Source organism: Anser brachyrhynchus (assembly GCF_964034855.1).
Source record: "Anser brachyrhynchus genome assembly, chromosome: 1".
Lineage (NCBI taxonomy): Eukaryota > Metazoa > Chordata > Aves > Anseriformes > Anatidae > Anser > Anser brachyrhynchus.
Genome location: NC_137694.1, coordinates 206,378,624 through 206,400,795, shown reverse-complemented (window position 1 = coordinate 206,400,795; position 22,172 = coordinate 206,378,624). Strand labels below are relative to the sequence as shown.

General features: G+C 42.9%; 2 protein-coding genes across 8 annotated transcripts in view; one reads left to right on the top strand and one right to left on the bottom strand.

Moving 5' to 3' along the window:
* Positions 1-129: 129 nt before the first annotated feature.
* LOC308190478 (transmembrane protein 126A-like) lies at positions 130-7,750 on the bottom strand. 5 transcript variants are annotated; one of them, XR_013947228.1, is made up of 7 exons: positions 6,789-7,275; positions 6,475-6,599; positions 4,098-4,291; positions 2,922-3,036; positions 2,068-2,303; positions 1,729-1,831; positions 130-954 (listed from the first exon to the last, which is right to left on the bottom strand). XR_013947228.1 is itself a non-coding variant. In XM_080581937.1 (5 exons), exons 2-5 carry the CDS (start codon positions 6,588-6,590, stop codon positions 2,099-2,101), a joined length of 630 nt encoding a protein of 209 aa, XP_080438063.1. In that variant the 5' UTR covers positions 6,591-6,599; positions 7,615-7,750; the 3' UTR covers positions 2,052-2,098. The 5 variants fall into 5 exon arrangements, 4 of the variants coding, with proteins under 4 accessions (XP_080438063.1, XP_080438065.1, XP_080438064.1 ...); XM_080581937.1 differs by lacking the exons at positions 130-954; positions 1,729-1,831; positions 6,789-7,275 and adding an exon at positions 7,615-7,750 and having other exon boundaries at positions 2,052-2,303; XM_080581939.1 differs by lacking the exons at positions 130-954; positions 1,729-1,831; positions 6,789-7,275 and adding an exon at positions 7,486-7,506 and having other exon boundaries at positions 2,052-2,303.
* A 54-nt stretch (positions 7,751-7,804) lies between these two features.
* DLG2 (discs large MAGUK scaffold protein 2) overlaps positions 7,805-22,172 on the top strand; it is a 1,042,459-nt gene continuing 1,028,091 nt past the window's right edge. The window contains exons 1-3 of one of the 3 annotated variants that reach the window (XM_080581564.1): positions 7,805-8,036; positions 8,751-9,800; positions 10,606-10,738. In XM_080581564.1, the coding sequence (XP_080437690.1) occupies positions 10,684-10,738 (55 nt within the window). In that variant the 5' untranslated portion in view covers positions 7,805-8,036; positions 8,751-9,800; positions 10,606-10,683. The remainder of the gene's footprint in view (positions 8,037-8,750; positions 9,801-10,605; positions 10,739-22,172) is intronic. The other 2 variants (XM_080581576.1, XM_080581542.1) reach the window with 2 other exon arrangements.

Genomic DNA, 22,172 nt, shown 5'->3' with positions numbered 1-22,172 from the left:
AAAAAGCTTGTAAAAAGTTTTTCTGTGAGAATTAACAATCTTCTATTTATAGGGTTGTATACCAGTTAGACTGTAAATATTTCAGATTTCTTAGTTACGGTGGCTATTCAAATAGGCTGTATTTAAAAAATACACTTTTAAACCCCAAAAGGGTTTAAATAAGTCCCCACGGATTAACAGTGTAAAACTGCAGCTCGGCAGTAGCCGATTCTACATTTTTTCACTCAATTTAAATGGGATATACAGACGTGGAGATATGACAATGCCTCTGATCAACGGCCCGAGGATGCCAGGAACAGGACATGGGTGGGTGATGGGGAGAGGAGGAGGTCATTGGCAGGGGTCTGTGGAACAGAATGTAGTGTTGAGATTTGCCATCAAAAATGGTAAACACAGAAGATAAAATTAGTGGTTTTTTTTTTTTACTATTTCTCTTAATTTTTCTCTACAGCCAGTTTTAGCATCCTTTTGGAAGTAGTTCAGACTTTTAGTTGTCCGAAGTCCATCAATATAGGGTATTGATATTATATATCTCTATATTGATATAGATATGATATATATATATATTATATATTGGTATATAGGGTATATATATTAGGCAGGTGTGTTAAAAAAGCAGTAAAAGGCAGCGCTGTGATGCACAGGCTGTGACTGGTTCCTTGCTGCTGGAATGGTGGCAGGAGTACAACCGAGACCCGTCCTAACTCAGAGCTTTTCGAAGAGGGAGGCAGTGTTTGCGAGGAGTTTGTTCAGGTTGGCAGGAGCCCAGGAACTAGCCACAGCTCCTCCTTTGACTTCTTGAGTTGGAGAACAAGGTGTGTTGTGTCCCGGGTATGAAACGGAGAATTTAATCAGTATTTTTCCAGAATTCAGTGAGAGCACTTCTTCACGTGTGTCCTGCTGAGCCTTGAACCGTAATTTCAGTCTTTAACTTAATTCTGAGAGCCTCTTCCCCTGTTAAGGAGTACATATGGTATGATTGAAGAATATCCTTTTTTTTTCTCTTTTAATCAACACCTTTGCTGACGTAATATTTAGCTTCTTGCCTAGGGAGTATAGCAGACTGTTGACATGACCTCACATAAGATAACTTAAAAATGTATTTGCAATTTGCGTACTCATCAGTTATGCCAGGAGCAAGCATTGCTGTTTGCAACTTATTCATAGACATTGAGGAATGATTTTTTTCTTCTTCTTGCATATAACCTTTTCCACCTTAAAGTTAGAAAAAAATAGTTTGTCCAAATTAGACCGTCAAGTATCACAGCACTCACTTTGATTACTTAGAGAATAATTATCACTTGAATATTTTTACTTTACCAAAGTAAATATTTTTACTTTACCAAAGTAAAAATAGTGCGTGGTGTGGAAGGTGGTTTTGACTATCACACCTGAAGTGTGAAGATCTGTTTATAACGTTTTAACCACACCTTGTTAAATGCTCAAATAACGAGCACTGAACCGCTCATTTCATTCTTAAAAATACTACTGCAAAGTAATAGCTTAAACTCCTTTACACTTGTTTGCCACAGCTAAGTGGTTCTGTTGGTTAAAAACTGATGATACAACTCCTGGAAATACCACAATTCACTGTCCAGTAAAATATTTGCACTTTAAGAATCTGTAAAGTGAGGGGTGATTAAGATAAGGCCACGGTGTCTGCTCAGATGCAGGCCAGTATCAGGACACCTCACAGAAATACTTGAGGTTCAGCAAAACTAAACTTACTTTGTGTAACAACTGTTGTGGATGTCTCATTCTGCTGCTTGCCTGTACGAATGAGGCCACTGCTCCTCGTTAAACAGCGCATGATTTCCCTGCTGTAACAAGTCTGTTAGGAAAAAGTAGATAAATATGATGAAACTCATTTTTTTTCAATTTCCAAAGAAAAACACCTGTCCTTACAGAGTTGCTTAGTAAGGTGTACTTTAGCAAGCATGACAGAAGTAAAAACTTAATTTACATTTAAGTTTGGAGCTGAAGAATATCAGCACAGTCTTGACCTTTTTTTTTGTTTGTTTCTATTAAAAAAGACAGCAAGCAAAAACTTCTTTCTTTGTTTATTACTTATCCAAGGCAACTGGAAAGTTCTTTCACTTCAGTCTTGTAGCTCTTCAGGATCCCTGCTTGGATTCATGTTCTCTAGTATTTTGATGTATATTCCATGGTGCTTAGTGGCGAGATACAATCCAGTCAGAACCTGTATCAGCACACCAAAACTCATCTTCCTAAAGACAGGCTGAGAAACCATGAGCCAGAAGCGTAGTAAGTTCTCTTTCCCTGGCAAGGGAGCTGAAGCATACCTAAAGAACAAAAAAAGCGGTAAAACTTCAGTTTTTTTCGCCGTCCAATTTGAACATCAGTATTTAAGTCCTTACAAATACTTTGGTAGATATTCATTCTCTCCCTCCTGTCCTAAGTTAAATTCACCTGGTGGCACTGGGCACTGCATTCTCTCTGCGCATAAATACCAGAAAACCTCCTGACCACGCACTGGGGTCTTGCCAGGTCTCACCATCCCCTCGCTGCGCTCTGACCCCAACCTACAAAAATTACCCACCAGGGAGTTTGGGTGCTGGGCCTTGCTCAGCACCACGAACAGTTCTCAGCTGCCCAGCCAAGCACCAGTGGGGCATCTCCACCCCTCAGCAGGGTGGCAACTGCAACTTCATAAACCCAGGCACATCGTGGTTCCATGCTAAACTCGAGTGTTTTACAATGGATCGGTTTTGTAGACCTTGGTAGCACAGCTCTTATGAACTTATCCCTGTAATGAGCTGATTAATGTAAATTCCCTTCCATGTAGGAAAGCCATGCAAAAAGACAGGTGTGCAAAGACTGAAAATCCACAGAACTTAAACCGAGAACTGAGGATGTGACAGACAAAAATTTTGCCCTCACTGCAGGTCAGTAAGACATACCTGGCCGCAAGGCTTGCATTCACAGGGAGAGCCATGATAATAGGATAGAGACCACCCACAACAGCCCCTACTAATCCTCCTCTGACCACGGTGCAGACTTCACAGTTCAGCTCACCTGCATGACAGACAGAACAGTTCATTGTCAACATGCAGCGCGTGGGGTCCCTCCCACGGGATGCCGTCCTTCCCGAACTGAGCCTGCGGGGGCTGCCCACAGGCTGCAGCTCTTCAGGAACTGCTCCCACACGGCTCCGTACCACGGGGTCCATCCCCCAGGAGCAAACTGCTCCAGCACGGGTCCCCCACGGGCGGCAGCTCCCCCCAGACCCCCTGCTCCTGCGTGGGCTCCTCTCCACGGGCTGCAGCTCCGGCCCGGGGCCTGCTCCTGCGGGGGCTCTCCATGGGCCGCAGCCTCCTCCAGGCCACATCCACCTGCTCCACCAGGGGCTCCTCCACGGGCTGCAGCGTGGAGATCTGCTCCGTGTGGGACCCATGGGCTGCAGGGGGACAGCCTGCTCCACCAGGGGCCTCTCCATGTGCCGCAGGGGAACTTGTGCTGCGTGCCTGGAGCACCTCCTGCCCTCCTGCTGCACTCACCTTGGGGGCTGCAGGGCTGCTTCTCTCTCAGTTCTCACCCCTCCCTCCCAGCTGCTGTAGCACAGCAGGATTTTTTTTCCCCCTTCCTTAACTCTGCTCTCCCAGAAGCCCAACCAGCGTCACTCATGGCTTGGCTCTGGCCAGTGGCAGGTACCTTTCAGAGCTGTCTGGAGCTGGCTCTGATCTGACATGGGCCAGCTGCTGGGCTCTGCTCACAGAGGCCACCCTTGCAGCCCCCCACTACCAAAACTTTGCCACGCAAACCCAATACCCCAACCCACAGGGAATATATCACTCTGAAATTGACCTTCAAACGAAATCATACAGGTTGTGGAAACCACACTGTTCTGTTGCAGTTCAAATACCAATTCTCCATGCCCTCCTGAGTGAAAAGTACTTAAAATCAGTGATGCGTAACAGGAAAAAAATGTGTATTTATAAATATACATACATACATACTCTCCCACTCACAATTTGAAGAACTCACTGCTGCCCAATGTATTTCTCAAACTCCTCTTTGCAGCCAGCATTTTCAAGAGAGCAAAGGCCTTTTGAGAACAACAAATAATGAAGTTTTACCTGCAAATAAAGGTTCACGCACAAAGACTTCATAAACTGCTGCTGTTGAGAGAAATGGGATAACAGCCATCGGCAACGCAGACACTATGGCAGCCTTTCTGACGTTTAGGATCTTCCTGAAGTAATTATTTGCTGTTAAGCCACATAAGCTCGAATTTCCTGCAAGGAAGTATGATCCATGATTGCAAAGGTTCCTGTAAAAAAAGGAAAAGAAGTGTAAAATAGTTACAGTTACGTGCTACAACTCATTTCTGAGTACTCTGCAGTAAGAAGGGATGTAAATGTCTTGCGACGTGAAACGAGGAGTAATTACTTTCAGCAGTAACCAGCACAGCGTCCTTTGCTCTATGCCTGAGCTTACACAGGGGTCCTGAGCGAAGCGTCAGAAACACTGAGAAGCCTTTTCTACAATTTTTCCTGTTACAGCTAATGGAAGTTTTAACACATTTGCTCTCCTAATCAGTGTGTTTCTAAGGAGAATGGTTCCTGAGAAAGAATCCCAGCTAGCTCCTGCGATCGGCCTTGTTTCTAGCCCGTGCAACTGGAAGTACAGATTTAGTTTCGACAGAAAAGCTTACAGAATAGATCGAGGGACAACGATGGCAACAGAGATGGTGTAACCTATAACATGGTGACCACAGACTAGAATGAGGTCTGGTCAGAGACAGGCAGCAATTAATAGCCTGACGAGCAGTTCCCACTGGAATGCATCCCATCACAGCAAGCAACAGAAGAGAGGCAACGGAAACGTGCGCCAGTTTGATGAGCAGTCCGTGACTTATTGCATTTGACTTGCAGGAAGAAGTTGTGCGTTTTTATCTTTATCACTATACCTGGCAGTCAGTTGATTAATGGAAACAATGCTTCACTTCAGGTTTCCACAAATGTAAAAATCCCAAGAACGACAACCATTGCCAGGCAGAGCAAGTAACTGGAAGGCACTTTGGCTCTGAGGCTGTGCCAGTGTTATTACGTTAAAAGTGTGTTTTAAAACTTGTCATAAATTGGATTTACCACTAAAGACCTAAAGAAAATAAAATATTTAACTGGTCAAATTTTACGCTAGGCCAAACGTCGTATTTATTTGCAAAATTCTCTATTTACAGCCAAAGTGAAATGCATGTGTGCATATGCATACACGCAGAGGACAGATTAAAATCTAGCTTGGTATTTAAGAAAGCAAAGCGGAGCACGTTGATGTACCCAGGATGAGACGAATCTCATCTGGTTTACTGATATACGGAACAGCTATACTCCAAAAAAAAAAAAAAAAAAAAAAAAAAAAAAAAAAAAAAAAGGAAGGCTTTGTTTTTGTTTGTTAAAATACTAGCTCCCTAGCTCCCTCACATTAAAACCATGAGCTTTTGGTACATTCTGCCATTCTTTTATGACAGCTATTTCCTTCCAAGGCCCAATAACCTCTAGGTACCACAGTTTCTATCAAGATGTTACCATGTCACCACTGAGGTATTTGCCTCCCCCTTAGTTCCCAGGCCTTCTGGGGAAGGAGAAGTGTTTTTAAGTCACATGCAAGCACAGCAGATCCTACTCAAAGCTATACCACCAGTAATGTTAAGGATAAAGGCTTGGCGTTGTCCTTTCTCACCTGTGTGGGAAGGCCCTGTGTTATTAGCTGTGGTTTGCTTAGACAGCAATTTCATCCTATTAAAAAAAAAAAAAAGCTTCCCATTACTCTAAATTATTCGTACACAACTTATGCAAGATACACACGTGTAAACCAGCTCAGGACCAGTAAGGTTTTGCACTGAAATACCACACCACAAAGCACAAAAATGTTTGTGAGGCCCAGAAGACACTTAACTATTTTTGAGCCGCGCAGAACCCCTGCCGACGAGCCCGGTGTACAGCTCTGGTTTACTTTTACACCACCACCTGGCTGCTTCAGCCTCACCTTCCTGAAATGGGGGAGCTGTGCAGAACGAAATGCAGAAACTAGCAGCTTGATGCTCGCTCGGTTCTGGCCCCAGGCCAGCCCTGCTGGATGCAGGACGATTCCTGCAGAACCACAAGGGTATCTGCCTTATGCTCTCCAACATTTGTTTCCTAGAAAATCTGTTAGCTCTAGCACAGGGCTGTATGAAAGCTCAGAGCTAGTCAGGGCTAATCAGCCATCCTGGAACCCTAAGCACTGGGGAGTTCAATGCCAGAAAGCAGCTGAGCAGGACCGCCAAGAACAGTGAACTAAACATATTAAAAAAATACACAAACTAAGCTTTCTGTTCTGGTCAAAAATTAGCGCCTTTGCAATTCAGTATTTTTGTAGCTGCAAGGAAGATCTGCAATATAAAAGTGAAGAAAAAAGCCTCCAAAAGACTTTAAATGTTTGCTGCAGTTCATTTATTTTACCGACACTTACTGGTCTGTTTTAGGAAGCTCATTTAGCAACTTCTGTATGATTTCCATCCGCTTTATTCTTTCCAAATATAGTCTCTGCGCCGGAGAATCTAGTTCAAAAAATTCTCTTCCTGTCATCTTGAAGTCCTGGATCATAGAGAACAAGCAAAGAAATGTAATCAGTTACACCCCCCCGGTACGTACCAAATGAACATTTAGATTCTCTTTCAGTATGCAATCACTATTTCATTTCTTATTTTTCACGGCAGAGTTTTCAGACGTAGAGGGCACAATCCAGCTGCAGAAGTCTGACGTTTCTGACTATATGAACCTCACCAAACTACTTTCTTTAGCAGGAGCATGCTGCAATTGGGGTTTTACAAGTGCCCTAAGCCAACTTAAGTACTTGCTGTGACCAAAATGGGTTGCTTCATCCTCCTGACATGCCTGCCTGAGCACCTCCAACCCTGGAGCCATGCACCACTTGCTAAACTCCCACAGGAGGAGATCCCCTTAATGACGGGCAGTGCAATCGCTTTTCTTCCAGCCTGATCACCTCTGATACAGCAATTCCTAGTGCCAGGGGCACAAGGAAGGGCGCCAACACCACCACTGCTTTGGGCAGCTTTAAGTTGACTTCACTGCCAAAACGATGCCAAATCCATGCTTTATAAATAATTAAATGCATCACGAGGCTGTATACTCTGGTTTTATGTTCCACAACTAATAGCTTTTAGCATTGGTACTGCTAGCTGTATCAAGCCAGAACGCTTACAAGTTTTTGATCAGGCCTTAAAGTTTTTGATTAAGCTCTGCATTTAGCGACTAAAACGCCTTTTCTACGTATCTTACCACTGAGGAGAGCTTCCCAAACTTAAACCTGCTTCCTAAACTTGCCCTAATTCCTTTCCTGACTGCAGGCCCGTGCCTGGTTTCACCTCAGGACACACGGGGGGAGGCAGCGACGGCGGAGCTGGGCCTCGCCCCCCCGCCGCCCCTCCTGAGGTAAAAAGCCTTAAAAACGGCGAAATACCGAGGCAGCTCGCTCTGGGAGGTGGCTCTCCACAGTTTCCCCTCCCAACCCCCTCCACAAGCCCCAAGAGGGTCCCCACACCGCGATCTGAGGCGTTCCGGGCCCGCCGCCCGCCCGCCCCCCTCTCACCGAGCCGCTCCGCCTCAGGTCTCCGGCCGCCTACAACATGGCCGCCACCACGCCCGGCCCGTACAACATGGCTGCTCCCAGCCGCCGTACAACATGGTTCCTCCCACCCCTTCCTGCACGGCTCCTCCCATCTCCAGCCCTCCCCCTTGTGGGAGCCGCCATCTTGTTTCAGAGGTTTCAGAGGACGCCTTTGATTGGGCATCCCGCCCGAGCGGCGAAGCACGACGGCTTCCTATTGGCTTCTCGGGCGGCGGGAGAGGGCCGGCTGCCCGTTGCTAGGGGCGGCGGATGGCGGCGGATGGCGGCGGCGGCTCCTCCATGGAGACGGGGCTGAGCGGGGAGCCTGCAGCCGGCGGCCCAGACGCGGGGACTCCCCCTAGCGGAGCGAGGAGCCCTCCATGGGGGGAGGCCCAGCCCTCGGGGTAACCCGCTGACCCTCTCCCCTCAGGCCCCGCGGCCCCATTCCCCTCAGAGCCCGCGGTCCCTTTCCCCTCAGGCCCTGGGCCCCGTTCCCCTCAGGGCTCCCGGCCCCATTCCCCTCAGACCCTTCCCCCCCCCCCCCCCCCCCCTCCGGCCCGACCCCTGCCTTTGCCCTTTCCCCCCTCTCGCCTTGCCGCCCCCCTTTTCTCCTTTGTGTCCGTCCCTACCCCCGGCTGCATCCTCGCTCCGCCCCAGCTCCGTGCTCATCCTGAGGAAAATGGTCCTTTTCCTTAAATCTAGCCCGGCTCCTCCAGTTCTGCATCTGTCCTCCCCCCCCCCCCCGCCCCCCCGTTCTGCATCCCACCCCAGTTCTCCTCAGGGCAAGCCAGCCCCCTCTGCGCTGTCCCGCTCCAAAAAGCACCAGGGAGTCCCTTTTTGGGGCTGGGGAAGCGAGGTGTTGGGGGGGAATCCGAGACAGATCTCAGTTGTGAACATTAAAGAGCAAAAGAGAGCCGCCCCCCCCTTCACCAATTCAGTTTCAGTCTCCTAAAGAAGCTGATGCAAAGCAAAGCCCTGTCATGTGCATCACAGCTCCTCGTGCGGGGAAGGGAAGCATTTGGAGCTCGTCCACCTTTTTCATAGTATTTTTTTTTTTTTAACTAACAAGCTAGATGGGGAAAATCTATCCCTTTTCTGTTTCTCTCTTTGTTTTTCAGAAAATGGGAGAGTGAGAGAGCTCATGTTGAAGCCAACCAGCTGCACTTCTGAGTGGGAAACTCTGGACTGATCTCATGGCTTGCTTTTTATTTCAGTAATCCTTCATTATCTCTGAAAATGAACCATTTGTGAAGCTCTTCTCCTAACTCTCCTTATCCCTCTCTGACGAGGTGGCTGCTTTGCAAGGGAAGAAATGGCATGAAGTAAATGACTCCACTAGAAAGCAATCTGCTTTGCCAATGTGCCCAGTGAGCAGCACTGTCACTTTAATAATTCCAGGTCAAGGGATTGCTTTCCTCCTTTTCAATCCTCTCTTTTAATACATGGGAGGATCAGAGGGACATTAAAGACCGTAAGGCTGGGTGGCTTGCAGATAATAAAAATGAAAGTGACTGGCCAGTGATTTCTGGTGGGTAAGAGGGTGATATTTGAAGGCTGTTGTCTGGTGAGGAAAAAGGGACCTTTCAGTCTGCTGTGTAATCAATACATAGCTAGCAAAATTCATTCAAGAAGTGAAAGAAGTTTAAAGAGTCACTTTGGATTGTTTTTTGTCTTCCTCCTTCTTTGGATTATTTGGGAGTTTTTGTCCTGCAAATAACATGTTTTTGAGCATGTACAGGTGGAGTATTGAGACAGCTGCCTAGAGATGGACTGTGCCTTAATTGCATAAAATCTTTTAATTTTCAAACTTTGCTGCCAGAAGAGGAGTTGTAATAGGGTTTTGTATTGCCAAGGAGCATTTTCTCTTGTATTTTTATAGATTCAAATATATTTTAAAGAAATTGAAAGCATCTCTTAAATCAAAAAGCTTCTTTTTTTTCCCCTTTTTTCTTATTTATGGGAAGCATCGGAAATCCAATACAAGAAAACAGCAAGTACTGATAGAAATGAAGATCGAAGCTGCATTTCCTAACTGAACTGTAGAAGTGTTTTGCAATAGATAGCCAGATCCTGACCTCGCAGTGCTCCAGTAGTACATCGTTAATACCTAAATAAGTGCTTGCAACCAGATTCAGAAGTAGGAAGAAGAATGCCAGTCAAGAAGAAAGGTGGGCAATGAAGCTTCATATCTCATTTTGCATCTCCATGTTGTTAGATTGTTGATTTTTAGTGCTTCTAATTTGAAATTAAAAGTGTTTTAATGGGGGATTGAAATTGTTTTTCTTCTGCGCTGAAAATGGGAGAAAAATCGGTGCACTTACAATAGAAATTGTTAAAAGTATTTTTATGGCATGTTTTAAGATCTGTCGTGTCAAATTTGGCCTTAAATATTTATTTTGTAAGGATGAGCCATCAGAGATCTTGAACAGACACCAAGAGCTTGGCATTTAATGCTGTGAGAAGCCTGTCTTACAAACACTAATGAATTTTAAAATCATGGGTTTGGGCTATTTTCTATTCTCTACCTTTTTAGCGGATAAACATCAGCCAGCAGTAGCAGCGTAAACAAATAGCAAAGTTCCAAAGTTAATGTTAAATAAAAGTTCCAAGAGTTGTGTTTTGAAGGTGATTTGAACGTGTTTTTTAAAATGCAACTTTAATTAACTTTGATTTCCTTGCTGTAATACAATATGAAAGTACTACATCTGTGACTGTAGTGTGGCAGCATTTAAAAAAAGATGACCAGCCTTACGTTTTGCCCCTTCTGCCATAAAGTTTGTGATTACAGCAAGTGTAGAAGCAGCTTTGGAAAATGTGGTTGCCAGCGTTCAGACAAGAATTGGGAAATATTGGGGAAAATTCGTACCCTGAAAACACTTGTAGACCTTGGGTTATTTCTGGTAAACATGGCACGTATTTAAAGTTTCAGGAAATGCTAATAGAATAAATGGCAAGTGAACCTTTTCCGTTCAGCTCATCTCTCCAGATGTCCTAGGATTTGACACATCCCTGGATCTGATACCAAAGCGTGGGGGAAGGAACAAAAAGTGAATGTTTCACAACACAAACGGGGATACAGTCAGTGGGACTTTTCATTCTTTCCCTGGTAGGCAATATCCCTTCGGTGTTGGTTATGAGTTACCATTTACTGTTTAAATAATAATAATAAAACCACACAGATTGCTAGAAATGCTTTCAAACCAAAAACAACGAATGGGATTTTGTGATTGTATTTCGACAGATGACAGTGTAGAGACAAAATTTGAAACCTGAAATGTTTTAATGAATCGTTGTCATTCACGTAATTACTGACACTTGTATGTAGTAGCAGAGAGATCGTGTATGGAGGAACATCGCACTTAATAATTCACGTTGCTGTGCTCTAACACATCACCCTAATGCACTGTGAGGCTTGCATGCTTTACCTGTTTACGGAAGGAAAATTAAGACAGTCTTTTTAGTCTTTAACTGTTAACTCCGAATTAGGTGAATGACACTAAAGGTGTTTCTGTGCAGCATGTTTGGCTGTGTTTCAGGTTCAGAATACTTGCAGGATTTGGGGGGTGAAATCCCACAAGGTCCTTTGTGCAGGAAGTTAGATGGGCAATTACAGCGGTCCGTTCTGGCCTTAAAAATCGGTGGAGTTCCTGTTTGTTTCCAGACAGTCTAGTTCTGTCTTAATGTACGTCAAGGCTTTAATTTCTCCTTATATTTTGCTAAATTTTAAATATAATCTCAAGAGACCCAAATATCCTCCTTGAAATACTTTAAATTATCCCATCAGTCAGTGTGCTGAAGTTGCCAGTGTGAATGTATTTGGGTATTAAGAAGATACTGCTAAAAATGTATTTAAGCATATGAATTGCAGGCTTAAAAATGTTAGCGAATCAGCAACTTCATTATTATTTTGGATGGCTTAATTTGTCTACTCCATGCAATAGACTCCAACTTTCTGAATGTAATTAAAAGCTTGCTGACAACTTGAAACACGCTATCAGTTAAAAAAGAAAAATCTGCTTTTGTTATAAGTAATCCATAATATTCCAGTGACCAAAGGAGATTGATGTTTTTTTCCCTGTGGGTTTTCTTTTTCTTCTTTTTTCCGTTTGTTTGCTTTATGTTTGTGACAGCACTTTGGCTCTAACTGGTTTCATGCTTCTGTTAATGATTTGTTTTCCCTTTCTGGTCTTATGTACTTGGGAGTTTGGGAGTTCATGTCTTCTGTCCTCCCTACCCGTGCCATCTGTGGAAATCTTGGTGGGGCACTCACTTCTGCGCTGTACAAAATGGTGCACTTCAATAGCATCGGTAAGAACAGGATTATCCCCCTCCATTTCAGCTCTTCTCTACGTGTTGCTCTTTTGGATTTTGATCAAAATATTCCCCTAAACTCGGTACTGAGACTATTATTTTTTAAATATCCTGGTATTTATCCCTGGAAGGTGTTACCAAACTCTGCATTCCTTGTCATTGACCAGTGGTGGGTCCTGCTAAAGAAGAGTGAATGTGTTTTGAGGATTCAGTTTTGAAAGAGCTCTCACATCCAGCACTGGTCTACAGATTTCACGTAGCTTTGGACATAATTTGTGCTCCACCTTAATGCTTAATGCATTGTCTGCCATCTTGCTTTTAAAAGTCTAGGCCTTCTTAGGCAGGAAAAATAGTTTAATAGTAAAAACCATATAACTTAGAGGGAGCACCAGTTCTTTATGGATGTGGAGAAAAAGGCGTACTGCTGGTTCTCATCGTGTTTGTGTTGGTATGCCAGGCCTTTGGCCGATGTGTTAGAGTGACATGATTTTCTTTTCTCATTTTTTTGGGGAGGGAAATAAGGCTCCACATTCCCAAGAATACGGACAGAGTTGGCACACTTGCTTTCAGTCTCAAGAGAGGAAAAAAACAAGGCTGGAAAGGGAGAGGGAAGTACCCTGCAGGTGTTGAATGGGCTCCATTTAGATCTGGGATGAGCACTGTGTGGGTACTTTTACTGCTGTTACGTGATGAAACAAACAGCTCTTCTCTTTGGCTTTTGATTGCTCAACTTTCACTTGTTTTAAGTACACTGAATTTTATATCAAACTAGGCATTTGAGTTTAGCTACAAAGTTCCTTGTTGGATAGTGCCATTTGGAGACAATGTGGTATGCACAAATTTGAGAATTAAATAATTTTCTCTTAATTTATGCTTTACTTTCACAAATAAACTAGGGTGTGTTTGAGTACAACTATTCAGAACAAATTTATGGAACTTCTTGAAGAAATCTTCACTTTAAAATGAAGTAGTACTACCATACAGAAGAATCTTAGTAAGTGAAGTCAGCTTTTCGTGTATTTTTACATTTCTTCTCTCCTTTCCTCCCAGAGATGGCCCAGTTGATCTCTGTTATCAGTAAGGGACTATATTTGGATTTGTAATTGCATTTATTTTGGATTCATGCACAAAATATTGAAGAGCATGAAATGTTGCTGCAACTCATTCATGTCTTTCACAGTGACAGAAAAACTAAGTAGATCCACGCTCCTCTGTGCTAGAGACCAGATTCCAGATTTGAGCCCTGCTTGCGATCCACACGGCTGTGGCAGGAGCCCCCACAGCTGGATGCCTGGCTGCACGACTGCTAACCCTGCCAACACCTTTACACTTCTGGCTGTGTCTAGGCGGTAGGAGATGCTTCAATAGTGGGGTTTATACTGCCCTCACCCCATTTTCCAGCTCTGAGACTGAAAGGAACCATATCTTGAGCCAGATGCACCCTGTGGGCTGCCATGAATATTTTGACTCTCTCTGCTTTGTAGTCAACTTATGAAGGCGTGCTGGTTCTGTTTTACATAGAATTTTTTTTTCATCATACCTTTTATATAAAGAAACGCTTTCAAGGACATATTTTATTAAACCAATCAACAAGAAGAATTAAAAAACATTGATCTGATCCCATGTGGTCTGTGCCATTTAGGAGAATGTGACAGCTACGCTTGAGGAAATACTAGATTATGCAGTGGTAATACAAATTTTATGTGGCTGGTTTGTTGAAAGGAAGGGGTCTAAAACAATTGGGCAGGAATTCTAAAAGCAAAGTTTATAGAGAGTCAGACAAAGTTAGCTCCTGTTAATGCACTGGAGTTCTTTGTGCCCTGAACTTCTTTTTAAATAACAAAATTTCAATTTAGGGCTGTAACTTTTGGTGCTCAGAAATGTTGGTGATTGTAGCTGCAGTCTCCTGACAGCCTACTAAGCAGGAAATCCAGTAGGTATTGAAGTAGATTTGTGTTTCCCGTTTCATTCTAGTAAGTATTACAAGTTTTTTGTCACCTCAGTTGCTGAATAAATTTTCTCAAATAAGCACGTGGCTAAAAAGCGACGTTTTTCACTCCAAGTTCTGTCAAACTACCTCACAGTTTTTACAGTGAATCAACAGGGAGCAGTGCAAACTTGTAGGCTAGTCTTACAGACTACGAAAAGCACAATTTTTGTTTCCCAAGAATTGAACGAGTGGCAGAAAATCGCTGTCTAAACTTTCCCAACTTCCACCACAGAGCTATGACTGAAGGATGTAGCTTCTTCCCTGGCAGTAATCTTTTGCCAGCCACAGGGTGTTCCCTCTGTGAGAAGCAGTGACACATGTTGCACACAAAAGGACTGTAGGAGCAGACACAATATAGAACAAGTCTGTTGTATAAGCGCAGGCTGCAAAGTTAAGATGCCTCTGGATTGGAAGTAGTGAATTTTATGGGCTTTTTTGCATTCTTCCATCATTCTGCTATTTGTCAGATTTTCTTACAACAGATCCTGCCCATTTTAGTTGCCTCACGTACACGGGGTGCACACCTTGTTAGCCCAGGGGGCTGCTTTAGTCAGCAGAGAGACTTTTACCTCCAGAGAGGGCATTTTGACCCACCTGAGGTCTAAATTTTCTTCTTGGCACTTGCCCTCCTGTCTCCCCATCGGCTTTGGGAACACAGGGTAGCCACGCTCACCGGGCTCAGGTGGGTGATATCTCAGCCTCTCCTTTAACGTGTAAGGAGAAAAAACATCTCCTTGCCTGAGATCTTTATGAGACCTGACGTTGTGTGTTCCGTGAGTGCTATAAATTAACACTATGTTATTTTTGTCAGGAAAAAGTGTTACAAATTGTTGTACTGTTAGTCGCTAGAACTGGAATCAGCCATGCTGTTGATAGAGACAAGAGGCAGCTGTGCATCCTCTCCTCCCACTCCTGTTAAACGCATATTGCACTCAGTGGAAGTAACGGAATCTTGCATGATAAGCATTTTTTTCCCCTTCTCAGCCTCCCTTCCTTCCTTCTGATTTTGTTCCAGATGGCCAAGTTAGATGTCAGAGGGTGACCACAGAGAAAAAGCTGAATTTGTAACTGGTAGCCCAGGGTGCTAAAAGGTGATTTTGCAGCCCCTGCTTCAGCATTTTGCTGAAAATTGGTGAAATTCTCATTTTGAGAATTAACTGCCTTACTCAGTTTTGCTTATTTTGATCGGGCCATATCAGGTTCTTGCTTCTTACAAGTATTTATGGTCTGTTTCACTATGGTATCTTGCTGTATTTACTGAGGATTTTGTGCCAAACAGTATGTTTATAAAAATAAAGATCACGTTTTCTCTTGCCATATTCATCCCAGAAATAGCCAGTGGGGCTCCCTTGGCGTGATGCGTGATGACAGTAGTAACCAACACACAAAATATGTGAAGGAACTGTTTGCTTTTTAATGGCTGCTTTTCAGAGGAGCTTTTGTTGGCATCAAACTTTCTTCACCAAGATAGTTTCGTGTAAGTGTCCTTAAGTCTGTCTTCACTGTGGGGAAGAAGAGGTAAATGCTTCCTTCAAAACACATTTGTCAGAAAGGTGAGTGAAGGTGAGTCATTCTCTCCTTTCTTCTGGGAAGGAGAGAATCTGGACAATTTAGGGTTCTACAAACAAACCAGCGTTTTGTGCTTCACATTCCTCGCTCCCCTAGCTGCATGGCATATGTCGCTACCCTGCAGAGGAGTAATTCGTCACCTTCCAGTTCAGTCCTAGGTGTTGTGCTCTCCAGCAACACCGTCTTGAGGTCGAATGCCTGCTGAGCTGTGCTTTTAATAAAACAAAGCCACCACAAATAAACCTCAAACCAAACTTTGCAGGTGTATAGATTCAATTGTTTAACATCCAAAATGTAGAATTCATTTTTTTGTTTGTTTTATCAACTGAGAGACTCCAGTCTAATACAAAGGTTCTCAAATGAAAAAATCCAAAGAGGTTCTGGGAAAATGTGTGTTTTGGTAATAAATAAAGAAGACTGGATCTCATTCCATTTCTTATTTTTATTTATTTATTTATTTATTGCATCTCCAGAAAGATGTCAGTGTTACTGGATTAGATCTGAATTTTCGTAATTCCACATTGTTTTCTTTCATGCGAAACAGTGCTCGTTTTGTATGAGTTTGGAAGTTATTTATTCCAGAACAGATGCCTTTTTGTTAGCTGCCTGCCTTGTTCCAATTTTCACATTTATGTTATTTTTAAATTTGAATCTTTTAAAGCAAAACCATACAACAGCTGTAATAAGTGTGTAACTCCTGTTTTTTACTCTTACAACTATCCACCAAGTTCCACTAGCCTTGTGTACGGCATACAGCTACATTTGTACAGCTAGATTTTTGTGTATGACACAGCTGTTCTTCAAAGCAGGGCTCTTTCATATTTTTGTGACTGCTAAGCTCTGTCAAGTTGCCTTTATTCCGCTGCGTAAACAAGAGGTTTTCATTTGGTGCTACATCATTTTGGGGGCGAGTGGCTTCATTTTCATTCTGTCTTCCTATTTGCATTGCTGATTTTTAGACCTAGATTTTAACGTTGTGACACTTGAAAGGCAGAAACAGGAAGTTCAGGTGAAGCTAATTACACTTGCAGGGTTTCTCTGATCCTAGGAGGAGCTTCAGGGCCCCAGAATCTGCTTGTGTATCTGAGACCCAAACGATCCATGAAGCCAGGACAAGAAATGTGAGAAAAGATCACTAACAAACAGTCCTCGCTTTACCTTCAGTGTGGCTGGGGGAAAAAAAGAGCTCTCTAGGAAAAAGGATTGGCCCCTGTGGGATCAGTAGCTGATACCAGCAGTTGCCAAACCCTTCTGTGATCCCTGAAAAGAAGTGATCTAGTGGGAAGAAGAAAAGGTCCCACAATGAGCCACTGATAAGGAGCAAGGGGATCTTATTACAGTAAAGTGATACATAAGATGAACAGATCATACACTAAATATTAAGAGTGATTTTTTATTTGCTTGTTTTTGAGAGTTAATAGTATTTACAGGAGGAGGTGAGTAGAGGAAGGACACCCGTGGGATTGCAGGGATCCGATATCCCCACCAGCCCAGCTGGGCTCTGGGGCACCAGGAACGCAGCTTTGGTTGCAGGATGCTTTCTGCTCAACACTGGAGAAAAGTTTCCCGTGGTTTTATGCTGAACCACGCACTAACTGGTCTTTATATAGTTACCTTGTTCCTTGGGTAAGTACATTTAGTCAAGTTTTAAGGAATATATTTAAAACTCAAAGAAAGCAAAGTAAAGGTAGCGTTTTACAGAACAGATGTACGGTTACGTGCTGTAAAACCGAGCGTGAAGACACTCAGACAACAAACTGACATTGCAGCTAGTTATCATGGAAAACGGATTTTTTTCATAAAGACCCAGTTTTCTTTATAGTAAATTGGACAAAACGTCTGATTCCTAACAAATATGCCAAAAAAAGGAACCCAGGTGTTCTTATCATTGCTTCCCTGGCCATTTGTGTGTGCGTGTTGTAAAGCTGACGGTACTCCTGTCTGGCTTCATCCACCAGTCTGCTCTGTGGCATTCACGGGTTCTCATCCAGGCTTTGGAGACTGCTTTAAGATAAATATAATTCCAGAAGAGGGAATAAGAGGCTTTGGCAATGTAAACCATGTACAAAGGTCCTAGGGGTTGGAACTGAGCACACAGCGTTGCCCTGTCCTGTAAAACTTGTGGTTGTACTTGCATAGCAGTTCTTCTCACAGAATATCTGCCCCGTTTCTGGTCTGCTAACAGCGTCAAGGCCTGGAACAACAGTCCTTCACAACTGAACTGCTCCTAAATCTGTTTTGCAGGAGGGCAGCCCGTGCGGGGAATTCACAAAGGCTACGGTTGATCCAGGAGGCAACGCTTCCTTTTGCAGTTAATGGAGAGCACGAGGTTTCTTAGCGGGGCGACTCAGTGAAACCTTCACTTTAAATTTCATTCCTTGAAAGAGCCACCGACTCAAGTTGAATCTCCGCAGGCCCTGTGGCAGCCTCCCCTGGCTGCCCAGAGCCTAGAAATAAGCCTGTGGGGTAATCGCTTTGACTTAAATGGTTAACCGTCCTGTTTCTGTCCACTTGGTTTTCCTAGCAGGACAGAAGGTGGGCTCACTTGTTATACACGCTCCCAGGAACAGTCATTTTTAACCCTTCTGCTTGTTTGTTGTGAGTGCTCATCACCCCTACATATTATTTGTCACATCCATAAGGCCTTACGGTTCCTGGGGGTCGTGTAACCCCTGTGGGGCCTTTCCCTGAGGGCTTATTAAATCCCTACATGAAGGGCCAGAGGTGCTGAGAGATTTCTGGTTTGTACAGGGCCACACTTTCCCTGTCTGCTGGCCCTCTGCTGCCCCTCTTTTGCACCTCATTTATGTATATATAAATATATATAAATAAATATATATAAATGATTGGCATTTTTTAGTAATTCTCAAGGCTTTCGAAGCATTGTAACCTGCAATTTTGTCTCTCTCTCAGCTGTCTCAGTATACCATTTCCTATGCTTCTTTCAAGAATTTAACTGGCTTTCACCTCCAGTTTAGAAACTTCAGATTTTACAGGGCAGTCTCATGTAGGAGTTGTGAAGCCCAGGTCTTCTGTATGCAGGAGCACTGCGTGCTAACAGGATTTGTTCGTCTGTGTTTGCTGTCTTGTGTGAAGACTAAGAAAGGTGAATGAGTTGTTGGTGGCTTAGGCTTGGATCAGACCCCTCCCTTTGAACTACAACAACTCGTTTCAAAATTTGGAGTTTTCCAGAGCCCAGGATCAAATCAAGAGATCCTAAAATAACAGGGGCAGGGAACAGTGTTTGCTCAGACCTCTGGCTCTTCCACCAGTGGTCATCTAAAGTAAGGTTTGAACCCCAAAGTGCAAGTAATTTTGGAGATCCTTTTTTTTTTTTTTTTTTAAAGTTATCGAAGTTCACTGAAAAAAACTTCCTTGTTCTCTTTCCCGGTGCTCTGATTACATTTCTCACGTCTATTTTGGCTGCTGCTTTTTTCCTCCCCCATTCTTCATACATTTTCCAGCTTTGGTGCCCTACATTTTCCAAATTCTGGTTCTCCAAATGCTGGAAAGAGTCTCTTGAAATGTGTTGGCATATTTTTCTTTAAAATTCACCCATGCCAAAGACTTTGCTAGTCAGAAATAATAACAATCCCCTTTTGGAAAGGGAAAAGTCAACATTTTCCCACACCATTGTACCCCTAAAGTTTTGTAGTTCACCAATTCTGATGCCAATGGGAGGAAATATAAGCAAATACGATCTTAAATTTGCCAACAAACTGTCTTCTGAGCAAATCTGTTGTTCCCTGAGAGTCAGTGGTCGCTTGAAACTACCTTGGGCTGGTGAAGGTTGCCGTTAACCAGCTGACTGTGATTTCTTGCATGTGCGAGGCAGAAGTTTCCAGTTGCTGCTAAGTTTGACATCGTATTTGCTTTATTTTTCCCTCTCCATTTTCTAAGCTGCCTTCTTTCGTGGCAGGAGTTTGGTGGCCGTAGCAAACCTTCACAGATGGTAGCAGCAGTTCTTGGGAGGCTTGCAGGTGTTCAAGCACAGCAGGTTTCTAAAATAATAAGGTTGGTGTTGGCCAGTTATGTACTCTGGTCCATATAGTGTTACCTTATGTGGCTTTACTGGAGCTATCAGGTCTTGAAAACAGGCACATAACAAATAAATTGCATCTGCCTGAATTACGTGGTGCTCCAGTCATCTGTTTCTTGCTTTGAGTCCTCACCATTCAGCATTCTCTGGTTTGAGCCATTCTGAGGACGGAGCTCAGCGACTGGTTTCAAATAAGTTTTATCTTTCCCATGTAGTTTCAATTGATCTTGTTAGTCAAATCTTTTCCAATTTAATCATTGAAAATCATAGATATTCCTAAACTGTCTTCAGACCCAGTCTGTTTAGTTCATCGAAAGGATAAATGGTTTGAATAACATCCGGGAGATATTTAGGAAAGCTGTTTCCTGTAGTTGTAGAGGTTCCCACAGTTTTGGAACTCAGTTTTGGTGTACTAAACTCCATTAAGATTTCAGTCACCTGAACAAACTAATTTGTCCAAAACCTGAGTGCTCACCTGTTACGCTTTTAGAGAACAAACTGAAGCTCAGATTTTTCAGTAGCTCCTTGCCTATATGGACTGTCAGTGATTCTGAAATGAAATTGCAAATAACAAGGAGCAGGTAAAGACCCTGAAATAAACCAGGAGGGCAAGGAAATCCTGCTGCTTTCAGGTACTGGTTGGTATTGTAAGTGACAGCCAGATCCCAGATATGGACCCTGAGATGTAGCTGAGGTAGAATTGATTTCTGCATTGTAATGTCAAAGTAAATGATTAAGAAAATTAATTACAGAATTTCCTTCCTTGCTTTTAAATCCATGTAATTATGACATTTAGTCTTTCATATTGGCTTACATTTTAAGGGCAATGCTTTAAGAAACAATTTTCTATTGGTGAGAAGCTCATCTCCAGATGTATGGTACACCTCACTCCATACCTGTTTGTATGTATGGCTTCAGTTCTTGTTGACAGTATTGCTGGAAAACTTGTTTTTCTCTGTAAGTTATGTTGAAGCTATGCTTCATTCACATGTAACTTGCTTTATATTACCCATGCTTTATTTATTCTCTTCCCTTTCCCTTTCCCTTTCCCTTTCCCTTTCCCTTTCCCTTTCCCTTTCCCTTTCCCTTTCCCTTTCCCTTTCCCTTTCCCTTTCCCTTTCCCTTTCCCTTTCCCTTTCCCTTTCCCTTTCCCTTTCCCTTTCCCTTTCCCGTCCATTTTTATTTTTCATCAGATGTATAACCATTGGCCCAGCAGATGTTTCAGCCCTATAGTATGATTGCCTGCTTATGGAGCTTTAAAAATCGACATCCATGAAAATGTGTTTATAAAGTGTGGATACTATAAAGAGTGGATTAATCTCTAATGATCTCATCTAACTCCAAGGAAAGGATTTTCCTTTTTTGATTTTTATATAAATCAATAGCTTATATTAAATTGATACTCATTCTGTAAAAGACAAATTATATATATATATATATATATATTTTAATGTGATAAAACTCTAGATTTTTCGAGGGAGAAAACAGTTTTCCAAAGAAATCCAATAAGCAAAGTTACTGATCTACAGTTTTCTGCCAGTGTCACATATCTCTCTGATTCATTGTAGCAATTGCTTATTCCTGATCAGTAACATAAACCTCAAACATTTGTGAACCGGTTAAAAAAATTATGGAATAATAAATTGAAAAATTGTTAGCTTAATTTAATACTGTCTTGGACAAGATATTGTAGGACCATAAATCCCCTTGTACCCTTAAAGATTTTTTTCTTATTATTTTATTAAGATGTTTTGAGTATGATTTATTTAAAGAAAACAGTTATGCAGTTATACTGGCTAGGATATATGTGAGTTTCTGCAGGATGGTATCATCTGAGTGGTTCTTGTCCAAGGGGCCTCTCTAAAGCAATAGGTTCAGCTGTATGAGTCAAGGTCGGTGTAACTGGACTCCATGCAATGCTACACTTAGCTTTCCTTAACATTTCAGATGAATGTGTTAATTTAAAAATATAATATGCAAAGAAACAGCAAGAAGAAACAGCTATGTCCATCAGATTTCATCAGGAAGAGTTAATATTTATTTTTCAGTGGTCTTTTGTTAGCAGACAAAGGACCTAGTTGGGATCAACACAACTTGGAATGGTAAATGCCTGTTGAAAAGGTTTGAGGTCTTGTTTGAATGAGTGTGGATTTGGTATAAGCACTGAAACATTGTGGCACCATGGAATAGAGATTTCTTGGTTGTATTTATGATACACTTAGACTTATTTTGGCTGCTAAAAATTGCCCGTGTGCTCCAGTGGATATCGTCATCCCATACATACAGCGATCAGGTCCTCCATGAAAACCTGGAAGAGAAGAACGTGTGGGCATTCTGCTTCTGAAACGTTTGTTTAATTAGCGTGGCAGGAATATTGTTCTTATTTAACTGGTGTGCTGCAGTGTGGGCAGTCAGCTCTGATTTACGCTCCACAGCTGTCAGTCCAAAGAGGAGGAAAGTACTGGCCGTCCTCACCTGCTTCGGGTGTAACTGGGAGCTGAAGGTGGTCGTCATCTTGGAGGGCGTGCTTGGTGTTCTTCCGACATGCCATGTTATTGAGTTATGAAAGCTATAAAGGAAAACTAGGCAGGAAGGTAATTCCTTGAGCTGGAATTTAGCCAGGATTTGGAG